Source organism: Acartia tonsa, chromosome 14 (assembly GCF_053477335.1).
Source record: "Acartia tonsa isolate MP-2025a chromosome 14, ASM5347733v1, whole genome shotgun sequence".
Classification (NCBI taxonomy): domain Eukaryota; kingdom Metazoa; phylum Arthropoda; class Copepoda; order Calanoida; family Acartiidae; genus Acartia; species Acartia tonsa.
In genome coordinates, this window is record NC_137273.1 from 2,082,253 (window position 1) to 2,108,079 (window position 25,827).

Sequence of the window (25,827 nt, forward strand, 5' to 3'; positions counted from 1 at the left end):
TCTTTTGATCTAATTTTATCCCATGAAAAATGATTAGATTAAACTTTTAGAATGATACATTCCAAGTAATTTAATAAATATATGTAGTGGGACAGCTATGATCCTATTGGCATTTGTGTTGTTAATTGGTAGCATAACAACTCTATAAGTCACTACTTCAAAGTAAAGATTATTTTTAAATTACTTTATCCTACTGAACGTTTACACAGGATTCATAGCCAACCGTCACTACATATTAAGCTATAAAAGTAATTCAAACATTTAAACAATTTGATATTATGCATTTAAAAAAGATGAAATATAGGAACAGGTGCTGTGATTCAGACAATTAATTCCATTTGAAATTGCGGAAAATTAAATATTTTCTTGGTTTACAGTTGGCGTAACTTTTTTTGTGTAGCTGGAAGGGAAGTGGGTAAGATGGGGGGGGGGGGGAATTAGGGAAGATGGTTATGTGGAAATTTTCACTTTAATTGTTTGTCAGAATCACATTCCCTTGTCCCTGCATAGGAACAGTCCTTATTACGCTTTTATTTACTTGGGAAATTACAGAACATTGAAATATTTAGGTAACAAGTCTAATTATCAAAATTATGTAACTTTTTACTGAAAACCTTAAAAGTAAAAAAATGTTAGACATGAAAATGAAATAATTTACTAGGCTGGGTTTGTTATGACGCTTGTGGAAGATAATTGTGTAAAATTCTGATTCTTTTGAAATTAAATAATCATAATATTTGATGACGTTCTAATAGCCATTCAGGGCTTTGACCAATTAAAGCCATCAAATTTGCGGAAGGAGTCTTTTACTTTAACTCCCTTTTCATATTTGCGATACACTATTTCTTGTCGCTCCACATCAAACTCTATTACACCACCTTCCCACTTTGCTTGTTTATTCAGTGTGCCCCATTGAATTTTTTCATCAGATTCCACTCGAGCTGGCCCTTGTTTTAGTGAAGTACCCATAAGCCGACTTGTTATAACTTTCCCTGTGATTGATATAGAAGCCAAACTCCCAATCTGAAGGCAACTGTTTTTCCACCAAGAAAACTTTAGAAACTGATTTACGATCTTACTTTTATCAACAACGCCAATAAAAGTTTTTCCTTTTTCATCAGTAAGTAGGTCAGCTGTAACTGATATGAGCGGTGATATGTAATGACCAATACCATATGGTGTCTCAGGCAAAGCCACATGACCATTGATTGGCACTTCCGGGATATAAGCTAAAGTTAAAAATAATAATTAAATTGAATTTATTCTGAGGACAAAATAGTTATAAAATTCTTTCATGGAACCAAGAAAAGACGGTCAAAATTTTTACCTGGAGAAAATGGACAATCATCTGGAAGTGAGGCTACTGCTAGAAAGTAAGGGCATACTTCGTTAACACTCTCCTTGATTTGCTTTACATCACTGATACAATGCTCAACCTGTTCCATTATGTAACTTTCTCTTTTGTCTTTGTTGACTCTTCCATTCAATTGATAGAATGTAACCATTAACTGAGTGTACATAATCCTGGTTGTTAGCACAAACTCATAAATCTCTTTCAAAGCATCAAAACTTTCCTCACACTAGAAAGAACAGCTTGATTTATGTCAAATCCAAGTCTGTAAAAATTTTATAATATAATTTTTTTATTATAGACTTTTTTTGGGGTAGGGGGAGGGGGGTTCAATAATATTCTCATGAATGTATTTAAAAATGTACAATAAAATAAAAACAAGCATTCCTTATTTGTGTAACAGTGCTCAAAAATATTTTTCAAATTCTCTTTTTCGAAATCTGCTTTGTATTCAGTTAAAATTGTGACAGTGAAATGTTCAGCCCAATCTTTGAGGTCCTCTCGCATTCGCATTTCTCTATGGTGTGTTCGAATATTCTTCATTCCAGTTTTAGCCTTCATCTCACGGAGAATTTCAAGAATCTCATCAATTTTACCCTATGAAAATTCATAATACAAATATTTAAGTAAATTTCTCCTGATGTTTTAAATTGTGTAGTATAATTAAGTTTAAGTTTTTTTGGCTTAAAAGGAGAAACATAATCATTTACTCTCAATTACTCTGGAAAAAGTTAAGAGAACATTTATTAGATTTAGTTGTAATTGAGAGTCCATATACAGAACATTCTGGTTTGGAGTCGAGCCTTCTTTAGGCCAATTCAGCTACAGAAAGACATCCTACTACTTCAACGAGTTTTGTATAGACAAATATTCCACCTCTTCAACGCCTTCAAAGTTATACAGCTAATTAATACTTCTGTATTAATTAGACAGACAGTCATCCTGCTGCTTTGGTGTTTCTACACACAAACAGACATCCTATTACTTCAGAAGCATTTCTACATAATTAATCAACAGTTTGAATTATTTAAATCTAATTATATTTGCTAATAAAGTATTTGTATTTAATCATAAATATATTTACCTATTTAATCAAAACTGCTATTTAATCTTAGTTAAATAAATACTTAAAAAGATATATTTTATATTTGAATTAAGTACCCGAATCTACTCTATCATTTAATTCGTGTCTGTTGGTTTACATTTCAATTGGTATCTGCCTTTGATAAAACATATGTATTGAATCAGTACATTTATAAGTATGGTTGCCCCTTATTAACAGCAAAAACAAGTATGACGACATCCATAAAAGCTAAGCTCTGAAACGGTAGGACAAACGAACATTAACATTTGTAGAGTGTCAGAATTGAAAAATCAGAACATAAGTGTATAAATGTCGAATCAAAATTGTAAGTAAATTTGTTGAAAAACTGCTTCAATATAGGATAATGTTTAAGGACATACTAACATTTAAGGGACTTGATTATAGAGATGATTCGCTTATGATATTGTACATTGTTTTCCTAGGAATCAGTATTCCAACAAGGATGACAACATCCATAAGTAGCGAAGCACAAAAAATTGTGGATGGGAATACAAAGAAGTAGATTTAAAGTGTATTTATTAAAATCAAGAATAGATTTATTGGAGAAAATAAACACGAAACCTTGTTTTATTTTGTATGATGAAGACGGTTAAAGTAAATTATATACTAGATGCACATAACAAAATTTATGTTTATGCAACAAAGTTTTAAAATTGGACCAAAAATACCAAGGATATGGGGAAATATGTCAAACATATAAAAATAGCCAAAAACCTGCTAAAAGGCAGTTTGGCCGTTATTGTTTCTTTTCCTAAAACGCCAGAAATTTTATTTTAATATCTTTAACTGAAATTTTTTTTGAAATTGGACCATAAACACCATAGATATGGGTAAAAATGTGAAAAAAAAATAAAAATAGCCAAAAACCTGCAAAAAGGCAGTCTGACTGTCATTGTTGTTTTCTTCAAACGACAGGAAATTTAATTTTGATATCTTTAACTCAAAAAATTTCGAAAATCGGACCATAAACACCATATGGGGAAAAATGTGAAAAATATAAAAATAGCCAAACACCTGTAAAAAGGCAGTCTGACCGTCATTGTTGTTTTCTTTAAATGACGGGAAATTTAATTGTAATATCTTCAACTGAAAAAATATTGAAAATCGGACCATAAACACCAAAGATATTGGGAAAATTTGGAAAAAATAAAAAATAGCCTAAAACCTGCTAAAAAGCAGTCCGACCGCCATTGATGTTTTATAGTTAATTATGCTTCTTAATGATGGAAATGTTGTCAAAAAATTATAGTCGGAATCTTCACTAAAAATTTCAGCTCTCTATCTTTTATAGGAGCCGAGAAAATCACGTTTCCCCCAATTCATTAATTACGGACAGACGGACGGACGGACAGACGGACGGACGGACATTGTGAATTATAGAGTAGCTTCGCTACTAAAAATCTGATAAATCGGATAAATTTATCACATTAAAATTCGTTGTTAAAAAAGTTAAAAATCAACATGATTAAAATGGGCGTACGGACCGACCTTTATTATAGAAAAGCTTCGCTTTTAAAAATACAGAATAGATGCTTTATGATTAAAGAAAACCTTATTAAAAAAATATTTTCCTTAGTAATCCCAATATTGTATGAAATTGCAGACAGAAATACAAAATGAGGAATTGAATATTTACTCAATAGTGTGTAGAATGTTTAAAAAATTTTCAAAGATATCTAGCAGATTAAATTATAATACTCCCATATAGGCAATTCCAGTGTTTATTTTCGGATTAGTTAGGGTGAATTAGTTATAAATCTTGACACAAAATTTGGACATCTATTTGCAATTATTAATAGAATTTCTTTACCTCTATGACAGATAACCTTTCATCAATGGCCCTCAGTTGACTGTTCAAAGCACTGTTTATAATAATGACATATTAATCCTTAGTTTTGGAAATGAAGCTATTATTTAAGTATTTGTATTGGTGGCACAAAACATAAATTTCAAATTCCTGTTTTTTTGGCACACATCTCTAAAAAATCTTCTAATATTCTTTACAAAATACTATAGATAAACATTAATTATTAATTCACTTCTTGAAAAGTTTTTACAGGACATTTTATTTGATTAATTTAATTAAATCTTATCTTCAATGCATATTTTTTATACATTGTATATATATATTATTTCGCAGCCGGCTGTAAAAAACACTTTCAAAGCCGAAAAAAGATAAAAATATATGTTGACAGCTCTAGACCCCTTTTTACTAAAAATAAACTCCTAAAACCCTTTTTTCTTCTAAAATTAACCCCAACCTAAAAAAACTCAGAATATATGTAATTTGGCTTCAATTTATATTTATCAATTTAATACTTTTAATAGGGAAAAAATTCACTAAACTTTCCAAATTGAAAATCAACTTAGAAAGATAGATAGATAGATAGATAGATAGATAGATAGATAGATAGATAGATAGATAGATAGATAGATAGATAGATAGATAGATAGATAGATAGATAGATAGATAGATAGATAGATAGATAGATAGATAGATAGATAGATAGATAGATAGATAGATAGATAGATAGATAGATAGATAGATAGATAGATAGATAGATAGATAGATAGATAGATAGATAGATAGATAGATAGATAGATAGATAGATAGATAGATAGATAGATAGATAGATAGATAGATAGATAGATAGATAGATAGATAGATAGATAGATAGATAGATAGATAGATAGATAGATAGATAGATAGATAGATAGATAGATAGATAGATAGATAGATAGATAGATAGATAGATAGATAGATAGATAGATAGATAGATAGATAGATAGATAGATAGATAGATAGATAGATAGATAGATAGATAGATAGATAGATAGATAGATAGATAGATAGATAGATAGATAGATAGATAGATAGATAGATAGATAGATAGATAGATAGATAGATAGATAGATAGATAGATAGATAGATAGATAGATAGATAGATAGATAGATAGATAGATAGATAGATAGATAGATAGATAGATAGATAGATAGATAGATAGATAGATAGATAGATAGATAGATAGATAGATAGATAGATAGATAGATAGATAGATAGATAGATAGATAGATAGATAGATAGATAGATAGATAGATAGATAGATAGATAGATAGATAGATAGATAGATAGATAGATATATAGATATATAGATAGATATAGATTTAGATAACACAAAGTTTGCTAGATTAATGCAATTGAATAACGTATATAGATTTAGTTTGTATGGCTACTATTTAAATAAAACCCAACACAGTAGAGTTGGTGTGCTACATTTCCTAAAAAATGGGTTTTTGAATTTTTTTAATGATGGGTAGATATTTCAGGGATGGAAAGGACATTGGAATGTAAACTTCACTGGTAATTAAAGCTTTCAAACTACTTTATCTTATTTGTTGACTAAAAAACTTTGGGTACTTTTATTGAATTTTTATTTGTTGGTTTCAAACTTTTCAACAAATGATGTAGAGATGGGGTAATTTAATTTACCGTTATTGAGCATGATGTTTATCAATTCATCCTCCAATATCTTATCCCTTAAGGTCCAAGAAATGTTAAAAACTTATTTATAACCCTCCGTCCCCTTTCAACTTTTAAGTACTCCCTTTTTAAAAGCGAAGCTTTTCTATAGTTAGGGGTTTTCCGTCCATACGTCCGACCGTTAATTTAGGCATGTTAGAATTGTCCTATCGATTTCAAACTTTCATGGTGATTACTGTAGTAGTTCGGTACGATTTAGAAAGCGTAGCAACTTTATAATTGTTACCAGAATGTCAGTACGTTCCTTTTAGACATGTTGATTTTTAACTTTTTTAAGAACAAATTTTTATCAGATAATATTATCCGATTTATCTGATTTTTTGGAATATTGATTACTAGGACAACAAAAAACAATGTTATAAGCGAAGCATCTCTATAATAAAGTCCTAAAAACGTAAGTATGTCCTTAAACATTATCCTATTTTTAAGCAGTTTTCAACAAATTTACTTACAATTTTGATTCGACACTTATGTTCGTTTGCCTTACCGTTTCAGAGCTTTGCTTTTATGGATATTGTCATCCTTGATACAATTGATTTTTAACATAAAAGCGAAGCCTTACTATAATTAGGGCCAGTCCGTCCGTCCGTCCGAACTCCGTCTGGAACGGATAGCTTTTTTTGTGTTAATTTAGGCATTGTCTTATCGATTTATAAGATTTATAAAGCATAGCTTCTCTATAATCGTTACCAGAATATCTGATTTTTAACTTTTTGAACAATTAATTTTATGTGATATAATTGTCCGACATGTATGTATGTCCTTAAACATTATTCTGTATTTCAGCAGTATTTTACTTACTAATTTACTTACAATTTTGATTCGTCTTTTATACATCTATAATCTGATTATTCAGTTTGACACTCTACAAATTTCAATGTTTGTTTGTCCAACCGTTTCAGAGCTTTGCTTTTATGGATATTGTCATCCTTGTTTTTACAGAAAAAGAACTTTCAATTTTAGCCAAGTAGTGGGAGATATCTGACACCTTTTTTCCAACAAATGTTCCCTTGTTAGATTAAGTAATTAATTATATTATTTTTACCACATATTTTCATTTTTTCTGGAAATATAAATAATTTTAAAATCTGAAATAGCTAGATTTGAAAAAAAAGTGTTAAAAGATAAACAGACAGACAGATAGAAAGATGGATAGACTTTTGTGATGGGAGGGGGGAATGTCTTGACCTTATAAACCTCTGAATAAGTTTCTGTGACCTATATAAAGTCACTCTGAAAAATAAAGGAATATTATTCATAAAAAGATATATTGGGTTGGAGATAGGAAGGGAGTGGATTGGGTCATGGGGGTGGAAAGGGGGTAATTGTTATTTTAGCTTGCTGCAAGTTTTATTTTATTAGAGAACATGAAAATCTGATGTAAAAGCCAAGTAATAATATGTCCATAGTAAGGTCGTTACTGGGCAGTTTCAATTTCAAATGTTTATAGTTAAGAGTCTCTTTAAACAACAAAATTTTAAAGCAGTATGTTCATATGAAGTATATACAAAAAAATGTTTTTTTTTATTGAACTTTAAAGAATCATATACGGCCATTACTGCATGCACAAGAATTAGTTTTATAAGTAGTTTTACTTAATCTAATACCAAATCATATGGGTCCTAACCATTATCAAAAAAAATTTTTAAGGGATTCTTGAGTGAAATGACAATACGTTAAATTAAATTTTAGCAAGCCCATATATATCTTTAATAACTTTATCTTCTATCGATTGCGTCCCCAGCACCTATATGCTCTGCATTGAAAAGGGTAGAAAAATGGCCAAAAGATATCCAAATACTTAAAATAAAGTTCTGGGACCAATGTGAAGCTTCCCTGAAATAAAGAACTCACTCGGTTCAGTAGTTACCATAATTTTGAGCTACACAACCAAAAACCTGCTACTAATAGGATGTAAACATTACTTTTTAAAAGCGAAGCTTTTCTATAGTTAGGGTTGGTCCGTCCGTACGTCCGTAACAGAGAGTTAGCTCTTTTCGTTAATTTAAACAGATTAGAATTGTCCTATTGATTCCAAACTTTGCATGATGATTTCTGTAGTAGTTAGGTACAATTTAGAAAGCGTAGCAACTCTATAATCAATACCAGAAAGTCCGTACGTCCATTTGAAACATGTCATTTTTTAACTTTTTGACAACAAATTTTTGTATGTTAAAATTATCCGATTCTTCTGATTTTTTAAAAACTGATTCCTATTACAACAAGGTACAATGTTATAAGCAAAACATCTCTATAAACAAGTCCCAAAAATGTAAGTATGTCCTTAAACAGTATCATCTATTTATGCAGTTTTGCAACAAATTTACTAACAATATTGTTTGTACTGATGCATTAATATTTTGCTAATTCAGTTCTGACAATCTACAAGTGTTAATGTTCGTTTGTCCTTCCATTTCAGAGCTTCGCTTTTATGGATGTTATCATCCTTGTTTTATTCAATAATATTAAAATTATTGTTTGTTCCTCTCTTTGATAATTTAATTGGGGAAAAACAAAATGAAATTAATGATTTATCATAGCTATTATTAGTATTCTATTATTTTTATTAGATGAAAATGTTGTTTATATATAATTTATTTCGAGTTAAACATGAAACAAACTATGAATTTATGCATTTTTAAATGTTTATAATAGATAAATTACGAATTAAGGAATATAAATCATGTACATTTAAAGTATGAGATATTATATTTTTGTTTTCATAGAAACTCAAGAAAATCATTTAGGAAATCGGAATTTAGACCCATATTATTTAAAATTGTTAGTGCAGATTTTACAACAAACAATGAAACAATGATTGAGAGAAACAGTTTAAAATGGTCCATCTTGATAAACATTCATCTTTACTAATTTTAATGAGCGATCTTTGGCAATTAGAATTAGCAATGAGTTATTTAAGCAAACAAAATTTAGCATACATGGATATTTAAATCCCAAGGTATTAAATGATCGAGCGTTAGCTCATCATTTAATACCGAGGGATTTAAATATCCATTTATGCTAAATTTTGTTTGCTTAAATAACATTCTATTGCAACAAAAAGGTGATGTTAGCAAATAATTTCTTGAATAAAATCATAAAACGTTTTTTCATTTAATTTACATTTTTTTCACTGTTGTGTTTTTATTTGACATTAAAAATAAAAATCATAAAAAATCTTCCAAATCAAAGAGAAAAAATCTTTGAATTATTGGTCAATTTAAGTTCAAAGATTTTTTTTTATTGTAAAAAGTTAATTTTTGTAAAATATTTTAGAAAAAAAATCTTCTAACAAAAAAAATTATCATAATCCAAGATGGCGTCAATACATGTAAAATAATATTTTCAAAACAAAAAATTAAAACTTGAATATCTTTTTTCACAGATTGAATTTCAAAAATCGGTCTGACAGTTTTTCCAAAGTCAGTATGATCTATCGAATGAAAAAGGTTTGAAACTAATAGAACATTTCTTTATACTAAAACATATTTTTTCTCCCGTTTTTTCCCACACTTGCAAAAAATGAAATTCAATGAAAATTAAATGGTTCTCACGTTAAAAAAATTTTCTCACGGGTCCAAAAAATGAATTTAAATGAAAATCATATGTACCATTTAAATCAAAATAAATGGTTCCCACATTCTAAAAATTTTCCCACGCTTGACATTCTTGAAAAATGCTAAATAAATGGACATTTAAACAAACCAAAGATCGCGTTTTTTGCAATGGAATGATAGTTGAAGAAACATTTCATTTTTAGCAAATATAAGGTATCAAACATTAAAAAGATAAAAATTTTCTTTGAGATGAATGAATTCTGGGGTGTCATTATTAAAATAATAGTCTAAATATAAGGCAAGTGCATGTATAAAGAATTTTGGGTAAAGGCAGAAGAATAACAAGTGTTCTATACTACTTTCTACATTACATAGATTACATTTAGTAGAATCACTATGACCAAAAAGACCAAGTTTTCGTTTTGATACAAGAGTGCGGGATATTTGTTCAAAAAAGAAACTTTAAAATACAGGGGTAGAGGAAGAGAGAATAATTTATTGAAGCTCAATTCAAAAGTCACTGTAGATAGAATTATTAGATGGAATTATATGAACTACTTAAACAAGAAAAAACAACAAGAATACATGAATAAAGTTTCCACAGGGCTAGGAAGACAACTCAGCAGCTTGAAAGTGTTGCTGCCGACCCCTAAATTTTCATATCTGCTGAAAAAATCTTGTTCATCGAAATTTCGACACTTAATCTTTAAATATTCTACCTTTAATTTAATTAATATAATGAATAAGACAATACTTAATAATATCTATGTCATGTAAAATCAGATTTTTAACTAATTAAAAAAATATATTTATTAAAAGAAGGATGAAAGCATCCATAAAAGCGAAAATCCAAAATATGATAGCAAAACAAACATTAACCCTTGTAGATTGTTAGAACTTAACCCTTAACGGTCGGGGGGGGGGGGGGCGTTGAAGGCCCCCCACTCCGGTTTTTTCCATCTCATTTTCTGTGTGTGAAAGATAAAGAGCCCAAACTGCATGACTTTTTAAGTTTGGGTATGACACATAACTGAGAGTTAGAATTTTTTTAATACCTCCATCCTGGCGGGCACAGGATACCAGCAAACCTGGCAAGGCCATCCAGGTAAGGAGCAAAAATATTTTTTTTACTTAAACTTACCAACTTACTAAAAAATCCTCTGAATGTTCATCTTAATATTAAATACATGTGTTTAAATCAATTTCAGGTTCTAGGTATGATCCTGCAGGTCCTGATCCTCCAGGTCAGAAATCTTGAAAAGGCTACTGTGGCCTCAATTTTTGACTTAGATACTTCAAATTTAAAACTTAAGCTTTACTTACATGTCTGCATAACGTATTGAAATTTCATAAAGATCCACCGCCGTTTTTCCGCCGACCGCCGACTGCGGCAGCTGGCATCTGCCAAGTACAGTTGCGGCCGCTGAAATTTATATTTTGATATTTCTAATATAAAATTTACATAAAGATAAACATTTTCTGCAAAAATATTTTTCTTCTAGCTTCGAAAATAAGAAAATTACAGCCGTTTTAAATTTTTAAGTAAAAAAGGACCTAAAAACAAAAGTTGTTAAATAAAAGGTTGAAGGAAGCGAAAATTGACTTTGACTTACTTAAGGTCGGAAATTCATTATCAAACAGGGGACTTCTGCTGAAATTTTTTAGCCCTCTAGCTCTAATAGGAACTGAGATAATAGGGAACTGAGAACGCCTCCCTCCCCCATGCCCGATTAAGGTGCGGCAAGGGGCCCGACTGTTAAGGGTTAATAAACAGAATATAACATTTTAAGCATAAACATAATTGTGTTTAAATTCGTTGTAAGATTGTCTAAATACACGATATACTTATATTACTAGGACTTGATGCTTTGCTTCTAAAATTATTGCTTATTTGTTACAGATTTAAATCATCATGCCAAGCTTTAAATAGACAGAAAAATCCCAATTATAAATTAATGATAAGAGCCATCCCTTATTGATATTCATATGTTAGGACGAATGGACGAACAGTCTCTAAATATAGAAAAGATTTACTTTTAACCATCCTAAAACTTTTTTTATCGGTATACAGGAGGGGGGGGCCGGGGGGGGGGGTTGCTAATTAGTTTTGACAAATTTAAAAATTTCCAACATAAAATTGAATTTTATTTTTGTGTCATAGAAAGAAAACTAGGTTGCGGGTTTCATCGTATTTTCACAGTATCTTTTGAAAGGTTATTTTAGGTTAGGTTAGGTTAAGTAAATGTTAATGATTGCCCTGCAGGGTTAGAAAATATACCCCACAGGGCTAAAAATAGGAGAAAAGCTACTGTGAAAATACTACGGAGCCTGCAACTTCGTTTTCTTTCCATGATCAAAATCTTTTTATTGCACTGACTTTTTACTTTTTAGCATGTATACGATAAAAAAAAACAATATAAATTATTCAATATATAGGAAATTTATAACTTGAAAAGTAAGAAAAAATAGGTAATTTCACATACATTTCCAATTAGAACTTAAAATCTATTAAATTTTGAACTCTGAAAATGTGGTAAAACATGTCTTCCTGTCTGTACATTCATAAGGGCGAGTTCATATCGGAATTAGACAAAGAGTCAGTGCTATACAAAAATTTTGATCATGAAAAGCCATGAAAACTCTTTTTATTATACATATTTTTTGTGAATTTTTATGAAAACAAAGCACAATTGTATATAAATTTGTTGTAAGATTGCTCAGGTAACATAAAATACTTTGTTTAAGTCCAAAATATATTTATGCTCTTTACCAGAAAGGAGGCAACAAAAATTGCATTTATCCTAACCTATAATATAGGATAAGATAGGGGTATAAGTTTATGGTACAAGGATAGTAGAGCTTAGTACACCTCTTTCAGTACATGTCAGAACTTGTAGCGGTTTTACTATATATTTTAATGGGTTTATATGAAAACAAATGATATTTTATCATTGGCAGCAAATATTACCTTTAATTTTTTTTATTCAACAAGGATGACAACATTCATAAAAGCAAAAATCTGATACGAAAGAGTGGGTCAAACGAACATTAACACATGTCAGAACACGTGTCAGAACTAATTAATCAGAATATAAAAGTACAAAAGTTGAGAAAAAAATTAAGTAAATTTGTTAAAAACTGTTTAAATACATAGAAATGTTTAATGGCTTACTTACATTTTTAGGACTTAATTATAGATATGCATCGCTTATAACATTGTACGTTGTTGTCCTAGGAATCAGTATTCCAAAAATCAGATCAATTGGATAATAATATCACATACAAACTTGTTGTTAAAAAAGTTAAAAATCAACATGTTAAAAATGGACGTACAGACATTCTGGTATTGATTATAGAGTTGATGCGCTTTCTACATTTTACCTAACTACAACAGGAATCACCATGCAAAGTGTGAAATCTTTAAATGCAGCTGTTTAACAGCTGAAAACATCTAAAATTACAAAATATCTAATTATGGAAACTGAATAGAAATTACCCTAATAAATAGCCGTTATATTGCTGTACAGTTTCTATAACATAATATTCTATAAAAATTTAAACATCAATGTCCCATTACAGGTTTTCAAATATATAAATCATTATATATAATTATTTTTTTCTATGCATATTTAAGTTTTTGGATCATGGAAAGAAAACAAAGTCATTCCTTAATTAGGACAGAAGTAACCTTCCTAAAAAGGACATAAGTAGCCTTCCTAGAGTGAGAATTTGTTAGATTAAGGGTATAACTTGCCTACCTTAACAAAGATATTTTAAGATGTAGGACATAAGTAGCCTCCCTTCTATTCACAAAACCTTGCTTTTCTGTCCTTTACTTTGCAAAATCTAACAAATTTATCTTTTCTGTCTTTAACATTGCAAAATCTTGCAAACATTAGCATTTCTGTCCTTCACATAGCAAAATCTCACAAATCATAGCTTGTTGGTCCGACACATAGCAAAATCTCACAAAACATAGCTTTTCTGTCCTTTACATAGCAAATTCTTCCAAAACTTAGCTTTTCTGTCCTTCACAAAGCAAAATCTTATAAAATATAGCTTTTTGGTCCTTCACATAGCAAATTCTTGCATATTTAAGTTTTTGGATCATGAAAACAAAGTCATTCCTTAATTAGGACAGAAGTAACCTTCCTATGAAGGACATAAGTAGCCTTCCTAGAGTGAGAATTTGTTAGATGAAGGGCATAATTTGCCTACCTTAACAAATATATTTTAAGATGGAGGACATAAGTAGCCGCCCTTCAACTCACAAAACCTAGCTTTTCTGTCCTTTACTTTGCAAAATCTAACAAAATATAGCTTTTCTGTCTTTCACATTGCAAAATCTCACAAAACATAGCTTTTCTGTCCTTCAAATAGCAAATTCCTCCAAAACCTAGCTATTCTGTCCGTAATATGGATCTTGGACAAAGTAGTTTCAGGACAAAGTAGCTTCAGGAAAAAGTAGCTTTAGGACAAAGTAGATTCAGGACAAAGCAGCCTCCTAAGGAAAGTAGCCTCCACTGTTTATTAAGGTCATGGCCGCAGCACTTGGCCCCCTGGCCTGCCTAGCCACGGGCGTTTGGCACCCTAGCCTATAACCTCACCTAACCTAACCAAAAAATTGTAAAAACATTATCAAAACTTGTAAAAACAATATTAAAAATTGTAAAAATCGCACTGCGGCCATATTGGAGACTATTTTTCTTAGGAAGCTACTTTTCTTAAGTAAATGTCCTGAAGCTACTTTGTCCTGAAGCTACTTTTTCTGAAGCTACTTTGTCTGAAGCTACTCTGTCCAAGATCCCGTAATATAGCAAATTCTTGCAAAAGATAGCTTTTTTGTCCTTAAAACCTTGAAAAACATGGCTTTTTGGTCCTAAACATAGCAAATTCTTGCAAATCATTGCCTTTCTGTCCTTCACATAGCAAATTCTTGCAAAACTAAGCTTTTCTGTCCTTAATATTGCAAATTTCTTGCAAAACTTAGCTTTTCTGTCCTTGATATAGCAAAAACTCACAAAACATTGCTTTTTGGTCCTTCACATTGCAAATACTTGCAAAACAAAGCTTTTCTGTCCACATAGCAAAATATCACAAAATGTAGCTTTTCTGTCTTTCACAGAGCAAATTCTTGCAAAACTTAGCTTTTCTGTCCTTAATACAGCAAAATCTTGCAAAACTCAGCTTTTTTGTCCCTAAAATAGCAAAATCTCACAAAACATAGCTTTTTGGTCCTTCACATAGCAAATTCTTACAAAACATAGCTTTTCTGTCATTCACAAAAGCTTTGCTTTGCAAGAATTTGCTATGTGAAGGGCCAAAAAGCTATGTTTTGTGAGGTTTTGTTATGTGAAGGACAGAAAAGCTAAGTTTTGCAAGAATTTGCTATATTAAGGACAGAAAAGCTAAGTTATGCAAGAATTTCCTATATTAGGTTTTGCAATAATTTGCTATATTAAGGATAGAAAAGCTAAGTTTAGTAAGATTTTGCTAGATTAAGGACAGAAAAGCTATTTTTTTGAGAGATTTTATTATATTAAGGACAGAATAGCTTTGGTTAACAAAAATTTGCTATGTGAAGGACAAAAAAGCTATGTTTTGAAAAAATTTGCTATGTGAATGACCAAAAAGCTATGTTTTGTGAGATTTTGCTATTTTAGGACAGAGAAGCTATGTTTTGCACGAATTTGCAAGGAATAAATGTTTTAACTGCTTAAAGACTGCCACAAGCAGACCCAATATCCCAAATTCTAAGCCTTCAGCTTCAATAACAAAAAAGTTCTAGGCATTTCAAAATTACATTTTATGTACAATGAAATTTTTGAAAGATTTCAATTGCTTACAATAGAAATTACAGTATTAAAACATATCGCCTAGACACAAAATTATAATCTTATCTTTATCAACAACTTAGAATGCCAGTAACTGATTATTTTTTTACAATAAAAACATAGCGGAAACAAATAAAACTAAATACAAGCTCACCTGTGATTGGTTGTTGAGCTGATTCAGCCTTCTGATTGGCTGGAAATACTACAGTACTTTTGGTACAATGTAAGTTAAACTTGATTTATTTTAATGATTTTTACTATAAATATGGGTATTTTTATTGTAAAAATATAATTAGTTACTGGCAACCTAAATTTATGACAAAAATAAGCTTATAATTTTGTTTCTTGGCTTTGTAGTTTAATTTTAAATTTCTTAACAAAAGCAATGAAAATATTTTAAAATTTTCATTGTACATAAAATGTTATTTTAAAATGCCTAAAACTTTTTGTTATTAAAGCTAAAGGCTTTGGGGTATTGGATCTACTTGTGACAGTCTTTCAGCAGTTAGATCGGTGTATTTCTCGCAGGGTTCCTTTAAGTTAGATTTTGTTAGATGAAGGACATAAGTAGTCTTTCTTAGACCAATTTCCAGTGAATTCTGTCCTAATTAGGAATGACTTTGTTTTCTTTTCATGATTCAAGTTTTTTTTTAAATCATTTCTTTTGAATGACCCTGTAAAACTGTGAAGAAACGGTGACAAAGCCGCTATGTCGGCGAAAACCTATATATCCCGGAAATTTTTTTTGCTTTATCTTGCTAAATTACACAAATTTGAGACAAGCTTATTATTTTCTAATAAAGTTGCTCTAGACACTGCACTTATGATTTTTTGGATTTTGATATCAAGAACATGTCCCAAGTGCCAGGAGAAAATATTGAAAGTTTTTATAATTTGATGAGGAATCGCGAATAAATGTTCGGCAGTTCGACTGCGTTTTTTTCCTCATATATCCGTGTAATACTCAATTAAAGCAACTGGCATGCCAAATATTATATTTCTACTCCTATTCAAAAGCCCTAATACACACACCTTTATGGAATTCTGCGAAAGCAACCGCTACCATAAAATGTTTATGATTTTAAGAATTTAAAATAAGATTTTGTGAATCAATTAAAATATTTAAATGATAGTTTATCATTTTGATCATATTATACTTCATTGAAAATATAATATTAGATTAAATGATAAAAGGACAAGGATGACAACATACATTAAAGCAAAGCTCTGAAATGGTAGGACTAACAAATATGAACACTTGCAGAGAATCAAACTAAAAAAGCAGAATTTAGATGTACATATAATGTCTAGAACAAATTGTAAGAAAATAGATAAGCTTTGCTTATGACATAGTAAATTGTTGTCATATGAATCAGATGAATAAGATAATTTTATATCATATGAAATGTTATTGTCCAAAAAAGCTAAAGATACGGACGGACTTTCTGGTAACTATTATAGAGTAGCTACGCTTACGAAATCGTACCCTTCATCCTAATAAGGATGACAACATCCATAAGTAGCGAAGTACAAAAATATAAAACTATTTAGCAAAAAGTCAAAGAGTCAAATAAACTGACTGAAAAAGTAAGTAGTAAAATTAGACGCACAGACAAAAACAATGTATAGAGTGAATCTTCACTAAAAATCACAGCTTTTTAATTTAATAGAAGATAATTATGCTTTCCTTAATAAAATTAAATGAGTAGTGAGGTTTTTATTCTCAATCTTGAAAATTTTCAAGAAGCTTTGTAAATGTCTTTGGATGGTTGTCTGTTTGTCCTCAAAGTTTTCTGATAATTTTTTCTTAATCGTTGCCTCAACAAACATTTTAATCTACAGAAAGGGTAATTTTGTAAATCATCATTGGGGACACAAATCAAAATAACAAACAATTAGACATAACTAAATTAGTCGTCATGCTGTTTTTTATGAATGTATGTATAGCCAGTTATATAAATTACATATATCACAATAATACTATTTTAAGTCCTAATATTTTTAAACTACATGGTAGAATATTGAAATTCTTTCAAATGTATGCCCTATAAATGTAAATTTAAACCATTGATTAGGAAAAATTATGCAGTTGACTAAATTCAAATTTAAATGCATTTCGTGCAACTACCCCTTTAAAAAAAACAAACAATTATGTTTAACTCCATGCAAAAGCAGAGATTTCGTTAGACCAAAATATAGATATATAGATAGTAGATAGTTAGACATGTAGCTAAATAAATAAATTTAGAGAAACAAAGCATATTCTATAGGTTTTCATTATAACAAGGATGACAACATTCATTAAAGTGAAGCACTGAAATGGTAGGACAAAATGCTTGTATAGTGTCTGAACCGAATAATCAGAGTATAAATAAATAAGAGTCGAACCAAAATTTTAAATAAATTTGTTGAAAAACGGCTTGATACAGGATAATGTTTATGGACATACTTACATTTTTATAGAGTTGCTTCGCTTATGATTTTGTACTTTGTTGTCTCAGGAATCAGTATACCAAAAATCAGATCAATCGGATACTTAGATCACATAAAAGTTTGTTGTTAAAAAAGTAAAAAATCAACATGTTTAAAATGGACGTACGGACATTCTGGTAGTGATTATAGAGTTGCTACGCTTTCTAAATCGTACCTAACTACTACAGGAATAAATAGGATAATTCTAACATGCCTAAATTAACGAAAACAGCTATCTGTTACGGACGGACGGACGTACGGACGGACCGACCCTAATTATAGAAAAGCTTCACTTCTAACAATTTTACTTTGTTGGTAACTATTCTTAATTAGATTAGAGTAACATTGTGACTGTGTGTGTTTGTCTTTCTGCCTGTGTGTACCAAGAATCTCCCTAACCACTGGACCATTAGTTCTCTTTTACATTGTTGCTTTTATAGGTCTTTTCTGAATGGAATCACAACCCTCCAAAGAGATGGGGGGGGGGGGGTAAAGGAGTGATTACGCTCAAAATTATCCATAATTTCAAAACTTATTCTTATAGTTTATTTAATTGTAGCAAATCTAGGCTATAACTCACTTGAAGTTAGATCTTAATCTTTTAACAATATATTTAGTCTTAGATAATTAGATAGTAAACAAAGGTATGTGGAAATAGTTGTATCTGCAGCAAAAGTTTTTAGTAGCTGCGCTTCTTTAATAAAAAATTAAATCTCTAGATGTACGGAAGACTGTACTGAGTATGTATGGCCACTGTGTTTGAATAAAGCTGAAATAAAGTAGAGTTGCTGCGCTACTTTTCCTCAAAAAAAGTATCCTATAATTGGATGATAAGAAAAATGTATAAGTTAAGCTCAAATAGAAATAAAAATTTACCAAATATGGAACAATTTTAGCTGGAAAATAAAGATAAATAAATGATTTTAAAATTAGATGTTTTATAAATACAAATTATACAGTAATACAACTTTATATTATAATAATTAAATGTGATTTTTTTTGTATGTATACTATAACAATGGTTTAATGCTTTTTTAAAACACAATCTCTCAAAAGTACAGATTCTATTGGCTATGACCCATTAGATAAGAAATTAAAGTTTTTTTGTTTGAAGCAAAATATCTTGGAAATGGGATATCGAACTTTATAATCCATTTTTCTAACGTAACAAAAATTTCATAGCTAAAACATACAGATACTATATTACTTTTTACTTTATTTTTAGAATAAAGTTTTTGGAAATGTCCTTTGGCCCCATGTATTGATATTTCAGGGATGATGTGGACGATAGGCTACATTTTCACTGGTACCCAAAGCTTTCTAACTACGTTATTTGTTTATTGATTCAAAACTTTGGGTATTTTTATTGATTTTTATATGATTGTATCAAACTTTTTAACAATTTATTTTAATGTGCAGAAGGGGTAATTTAGTTTATCATTATTGGAAATGTTGTTTGTCAATGTTGAGTATTATTTTATTCTCCCTATCCCTTTTTTCACACGTTTCATTTTGGGTTTTAGTATCAAATAATTCAGGAAAAAAGGAAAAAAATACAAGAGAAAGATTTTGGTATTTTTATGAAGAAAGGTATAAACTATATTTTATTTCATAAATCTTTAATTTAGACCAGAAGAGGTTTAAGGCTATTTTCCCAGAAATATAGATACATACTTCTTCTTTTCAAATGATAATTTCAAAAAATTAACTAATTGTAATAAAAATGTTGTTACTAAGTATTGGATATTTATTTCTGGTCCTTTTACTGTTAACTTCATCCATGAATATCTTTTAGGAAAAGTTTTTACATTTTAGCCCCCCGGGGAGTGTGTGAAATGTTTGTATGACCTTATATCCCACGTAAATTAATTAAAGCATAATACTCATTTTTTTGTATTTATTTAAATTTTTATTTTTTATTTATTTTTAACAGATCTTGAAAAGTTTTTCATATATGAAAAATAGTTAAAGATATGTTTTTAAAAGGGATAGGGAAACATTTACTTTAGGATAATACATTTACTTTCTCAAGCATATATGTAATTGTTGAATTAAAAATACATTTGTATCATTGCCATGCATAGTTAAGACTTTCAGACAAAGGTCTAAGGGAGTTGGAAGTCAGTAATCAAAATCACCTAATGACATCATTAAGATTCCTTGAAAATAATATTTGATAGAAATATTTATAGATATTTCTATTATTATAAGAAACACTTTTGTGTAAGAATATTTTTTATTGGGTAACAGGAAACATTGGACAATTAAACTTGACATTTGTTGTGTGTATTTAAAAATTTAAAACAGTGTGGTTGACAAAACAGCACAAACGTACACTACCTTTTGCTTCACTCATATTATTTCACATACCCACTTTGGCAATTATTTTTTTATGCGTTAGCCTTTCCATGTTTTGTCTATAACACAAGAAACCAAATATTTTTTGTCAACGTACCCTTTTTATTACTTTACAGCTAGAAGTTTTGTAGTTATGAAGGGACACTTGACAATAAATATTTGAGTTTAAAACAACAATTTGTTAAATATCTTACTTTCAATTTCTTATTAACTTATTAAACTTATATTGGTTCAGCAGTTATCAAGATCTTATGCTACACACTAACAGACATATGTTACTTTCTTAAAAAGATTTTGCATTTTACAATTATCCTGGGGGCTGTAAAAGATAGAAAAATCGAAATATAGATACATAGAAAGATAGATAGATAGTCCGTTTGATGGATAAATAGATAGTTAGTAAGCTAGCTAGATAGATAGATAGTCCGTTAGATAGATAGATAGATAGTCCGTTAGATAGATAGATAGATAGTCCGTTAGATAGATATATAGATAGATAGTCCGTTAGATAGATAGATAGATAGTCCGTTGGATAGATAGATAGATAGTCCGTTAGATAGATAGATAGTCCGTTAGATTGATAGATAGTTCGTTAGATAGATAGATAAATAGTCCGTTAAATAGATAGATAGATAGATAGATAGATAGATGGATAGATATATAGATAGTCCGTTAGATAGATAGATAGATAGTCCGTTAGATAGATAGATAGATAGTTTGTTAGATAGATAGATAGATAGATAGATAGATAGATAGATAGATAGATAGATAGATAGATAGATAGATAGATAGATAGATAGATAGATAGATAGATAGATAGATAGATAGATAGATAGATAGATAGATAGATAGATAGATAGATAGATAGATAGATAGATAGATAGATAGATAGATAGATAGATATATAGATAGATAGATAGATAGATAGATAGATAGATAGATAGATAGATAGATAGATAGATAGATAGATAGATAGATAGATAGATAGATAGATAGATAGATAGATAGTTCAGAGAGTCATTCTAGGTAAACTACGTTATCAGATTTGTAATCTCCAATTAATATGATAATATCCAGGTGAAAGGAAAAAAATTGGTTGAAATTGGTAAATAAACAAGAAAGTTGGATTTAATGGTTCAAATAGTCATTTTAGGTAAAGTACGATATAAAATTTGGAATCTCCAATGAATATCCAGATGAAAGAAAAAAAATTGGTTGAAATTGGTCAATAAACAAGAAAGTTAGGTTTAATGGTTCAAAGATTCATTTTAGGTAAACTCCAACCAAACTAGAAGCGATCATGACAAGTTTAGTGATTTTTTAACTTAATAATTTGAAAAATTTATTTCTATTGATTTTCCCTTATTTAAAAAAAAATTTCATTTTCCTCGAAATCTGAGAATGGTAATTAATCAAAGGAATTTATTGAAAAAATATATGTGAAAAAATCACTAAAATTTCAAAAAATCTTGAAGCCGGCTGCAATTTTATATATGGAGTTTTACTATATAAATACTAAGAAATTTTACTTAATAGCATATATTCTCTCTTTTTCGAAGCCACTTTTTTTCACAGCCGGCTTCAAAGTAATATATGTGGTCATTAATAATGTTTTTTTTTCATCATAGAGTAAGCTTATTTCTAATTTCTGCAAATGACTAAGATCATTTCCTAAACTGATCTTCAGGATCCAATATACTTGCTGAGCTGGCAAATACGACACCAAGGAGGGTGAGAGGGAGGATACCTTGGTTTCCACCAACAGCACTAAAACAATATGTTTTTATGAGACAAGAGGCAGAAAGAGGCTAGAACTTATAAAAATCCCAAAGACTATAATCTAAAAATGAAATAGTCTAAAACCATCATAGAACCTATGTGAAGCTTACCAAATTAGTTCAATAGTTATTGAGATCTTAAGCATCAGACAAAAAAAACTTTATATAGTAAGATGAATATGCTTATTTATTATTTTTCTTTTTGAATTGCAACCTTACTCCTTGTTTAGTGACGACTGCAGCTTAACACATCTGCTTGTTATCTGGAAGGTGAAAGGTTCAACTGTGGGCCCAACAATGTATAATTACTAAAGACGTAAAAGATTGTTCATACTACTTCTACAGATGTGCTACATTAATATACAGAGTAGAGGGGAATGCCTTGGCCTAGAACAGGCAAAACTCATTAGCATGCACAGTTAGAACTTCCAGACAAATGTTGGTTGTCTGTTACTAAACCTAATACCCCAGGTGTTTAAACAGAAAAGGAGAGATATGGCTTCCCTTTGTTGGACCAGATGATTAAGTGTCATGGACAGCAACCTTGCCCAGGGAGGAATGGAGGGGACAATGGATCGATTATTCAATATTTTAGGGTTTCAAACCTTGGGTACCAGCTTAAAGTGTTAACGAAGGATTTAGACTGAATTTGAGGACTTTGGGTACTAGCGCACAGTTGCCGCAGAATTTGTTATGAATGAAACAATTAACATAATTTCTAGCAAACAAACAATTTATACTGTATAAAATTATTTCGGCTGGTTCTAACAAATATTTTTCCCCCAAGAAAATTTCATTTCATGTCTAGAAATTCTACTGTGATATTTGTGTAATAAACAATCAAAAACCCTCTTGAATTTTGGTAGTAGTTAATAATATCTAGGATAGGGGATGAAAATGTTCTAAAGGCAATTTTTTAAGTGATAAATTACAGAATATGATGTGCTGGTAACCTATTTTATAAGTAGATGCTTTTCTACTCTTTCTCATTTGAGTTATCTAATTTAAATAACACTATACACTATAAAATTTACTTCAAATTTTCTGGATAAATCATGTTTTCATGGCTTTTCAGCAAAAGCTCAAAATTGAATTAATTGCCCATTGTCCCCTCCCTTCCTCCCTGAACCTTGTCCGTATCGGTAATAACTCCTAGTTTACCTTTAAATAAACAAGGATGACAATATCCATAAGTAGCAAAGCTAAATATTATTAATGAATATCGGGAAAAATTTACGTTAGAGCAGAATCATACAATAATCATTAAACTTGATAAAATAGTGAAATCACAAAGCCTTCATAATCACGCAACCTTTTAAGCACGAAAACCTAAACATCTAGGAATCGATCTAGCACCGCAATTAATGTACAAATCTTAATGAAACTTGATGGAAATATGTAGAATATGAGCATATTCAATTCCTGATAATTTCAGCCGTCAATCATGAATAGGAATGGAGAAAATTACAAAAACATAAAAATCTAGGAATCGCTCCAGCATCCCAAATAAAAAACAGATGGACAAAACAATGTATAGAATATATGAGCATATGTCATAAGAATCTTCAATAAAATTTCAGCTTTTATCTTTAATAGGAGCCAAACAAAATCCCCCATAGACTGACTTACTGATCGACTGACTGACTGACGGACAGAAAAAGTGAATTATAGAGTAGCTTCGCTACTAAAAATTACCCGCATATTAAGGCTGCAATTTTCAAGCCTTTTGCTAAGTATGGTCTAGAATCATTAGCTCTATCAAGGAACGTTCTAATCTGAGGGGTAAATTCAACTAAACTTTCTACATGTCCAAAGACCTCCTTGGTTAAATCTACAATAGCATCTTCTTCCATCTTTTCTATAATTTAAGATCAAAATATACCTAACTTAAAAATCATATATACAGGGATGGGACAATGGATATAAAATTCTTTTTTATCTGACTGTCTTCGACTTTGGAGATCAGAACCTATGCAACTTTTCTTATTTCAAAGACTTTGGGGACCAGCGCAAAGAATGCCGCTAAAACAATTATTCCCAAAACAGACATATTCTACTGAACTAACCAATGTAAATACTAGACAACTATTTTTTAAAAAAATTGTTTGTAAACAAGATTTTTTTTGTATTTTTTATGATATATCTGGTTTTGAAGATATTGAGTTATAACTCTAAATTTGAATGAAGTGCCTATTTTCCCATCCCTATATCACTGTTAATAATCAATAGCTTTAAAAAAATTATAGCACTTTTTTCTGCCTTATTTAATTAGATAAAAGTTTAGCAATATTTAATTCTAAACTGTAATGAAATACGATAAATATACAAGCAAAATAACAGAATATTATTGAAAGTGAGAAAAATGAATTTGAAATTTTCAAAAATTGATTACAAAATCTTTATCTAGAAGTTATTCTGATCGTCACATTAGTAATAGGATATTTAAATTTTAAACATAAAACTCATAAAAGAATAAATAAAATAACTACTGATAAACTAAATAAAATTTTAAAAAATACTTAGTTACTAGAAAAGGGAGATAAGAAAAATATAAATTTTGTCAAAGGACACTCTGTATTTTTTTACTATAAAGTATTATTTTCTATTTCTTCAGCTAATGATATTTACCTTAAGATATTGGGTCTTATTAGATTATGGGGGGGGGGGTTGGACGTAGCCAACCCCCCTACTTCTTCAACAATCTAGACTCATATCCTTATAATAAAGTAACAGGATGTGTGTGTTTGTATGCATGTCTGTCTCTAACAATGGATATCTCTAACCCATGAACCGACATGGTTCTCCTTTAAAATGTAGCTTCTCATGGGTTGTGTGACGTTTTATAACCTTTTGGGAGAGAGTACCACCACTTTACCAAGAAAAATCGCCCATTGAAACGAAAGGCCCAAAAAGTGCCGTTAGAGACTTACTGGGCTTCCCTTCGTACTAGGGTGCCAAACCTTTTTTATTTAAAACTCCCATCTCAAGGGCACATAGAGGCCTCTTAGGACGTAGCTACAATACATTCGACATTACATTCCGTAACGGTTAGCTTTTTTCATTAATTTGAACATGTTAAAATTGTCCTATCCATTTCAAACTTTGCAAATGATTCCTGGAGTAGTTAGGTACGATTTAGAAAGCGTAGCAAATCTATAATCGTTACCACAATGTCCATATGTCCATTTTAAACATTTTAATTCTTAACCCTTACAGCTCGGGCCCCAATTCCCACCTTAATAGATCGGGGGGGGGGGGGCTCCAAGAGCCCCCCCCTCTATCTCGGCTCCTGTTACAGATAAAGACGTAAAATTTTTTTCTGGTGGTTCATGTGTATTTTTAGAGAAAATTACTTTTTCTAGTCATAGCAGCCAGGCCGCTCCTTAGCCGCTTTTTAGCGGCCAGCCGCTAAATTTCAAAACAGCTGTAGAGCGGCCAATTTTGCAGCTAAGATGACCAAATTTTAGGACGAACTTTTATTTTTCATAACAAAAAAATTACTTTTTATGATCATCGCCAAAAAACGGCAAATAACGGAAACCGCAATTTTCGGCGGTTACGGCGGTAAAACGGCGGTTGGCGGCGCCGATCATTATTTCTATCTGTTTGATGTTGCTCAAGGATTTACCAAAAAAATTTATAGGACTCTAGCTGTAATAGAAGCCACGATATTCATGATATATGTCTGTAGTAAAAGCCGGACAAAAATCGGTCATAAAGTCGGTCAGGGAGCGGTCAAACGGTCATAACACAACTTTTCTCAGAAGGTCATTGATAAATAAGTATTCACCAAAAAAATTTTAGGTTTCTCTTTATACACAAAAGTCATA

The 25,827-nt window shown here is 30.2% G+C and overlaps 1 protein-coding gene across 1 annotated transcript; it reads right to left on the bottom strand.

The window, feature by feature from the left end:
• On the bottom strand, positions 1–23,875 carry LOC145305554 (uncharacterized). The gene is made up of 6 exons (XM_080147218.1): positions 23,693–23,875; positions 21,891–21,986; positions 4,267–4,318; positions 1,739–1,948; positions 1,328–1,580; positions 1–1,229 (listed from the first exon to the last, which is right to left on the bottom strand). The coding sequence occupies exons 1-6, from the start codon at positions 23,848–23,850 to the stop codon at positions 760–762; spliced, it is 1,239 nt and encodes a 412-aa protein (XP_080003344.1). The 5' UTR covers positions 23,851–23,875; the 3' UTR covers positions 1–759.
• Between the last annotated feature and the right edge of the window lie 1,952 nt (positions 23,876–25,827).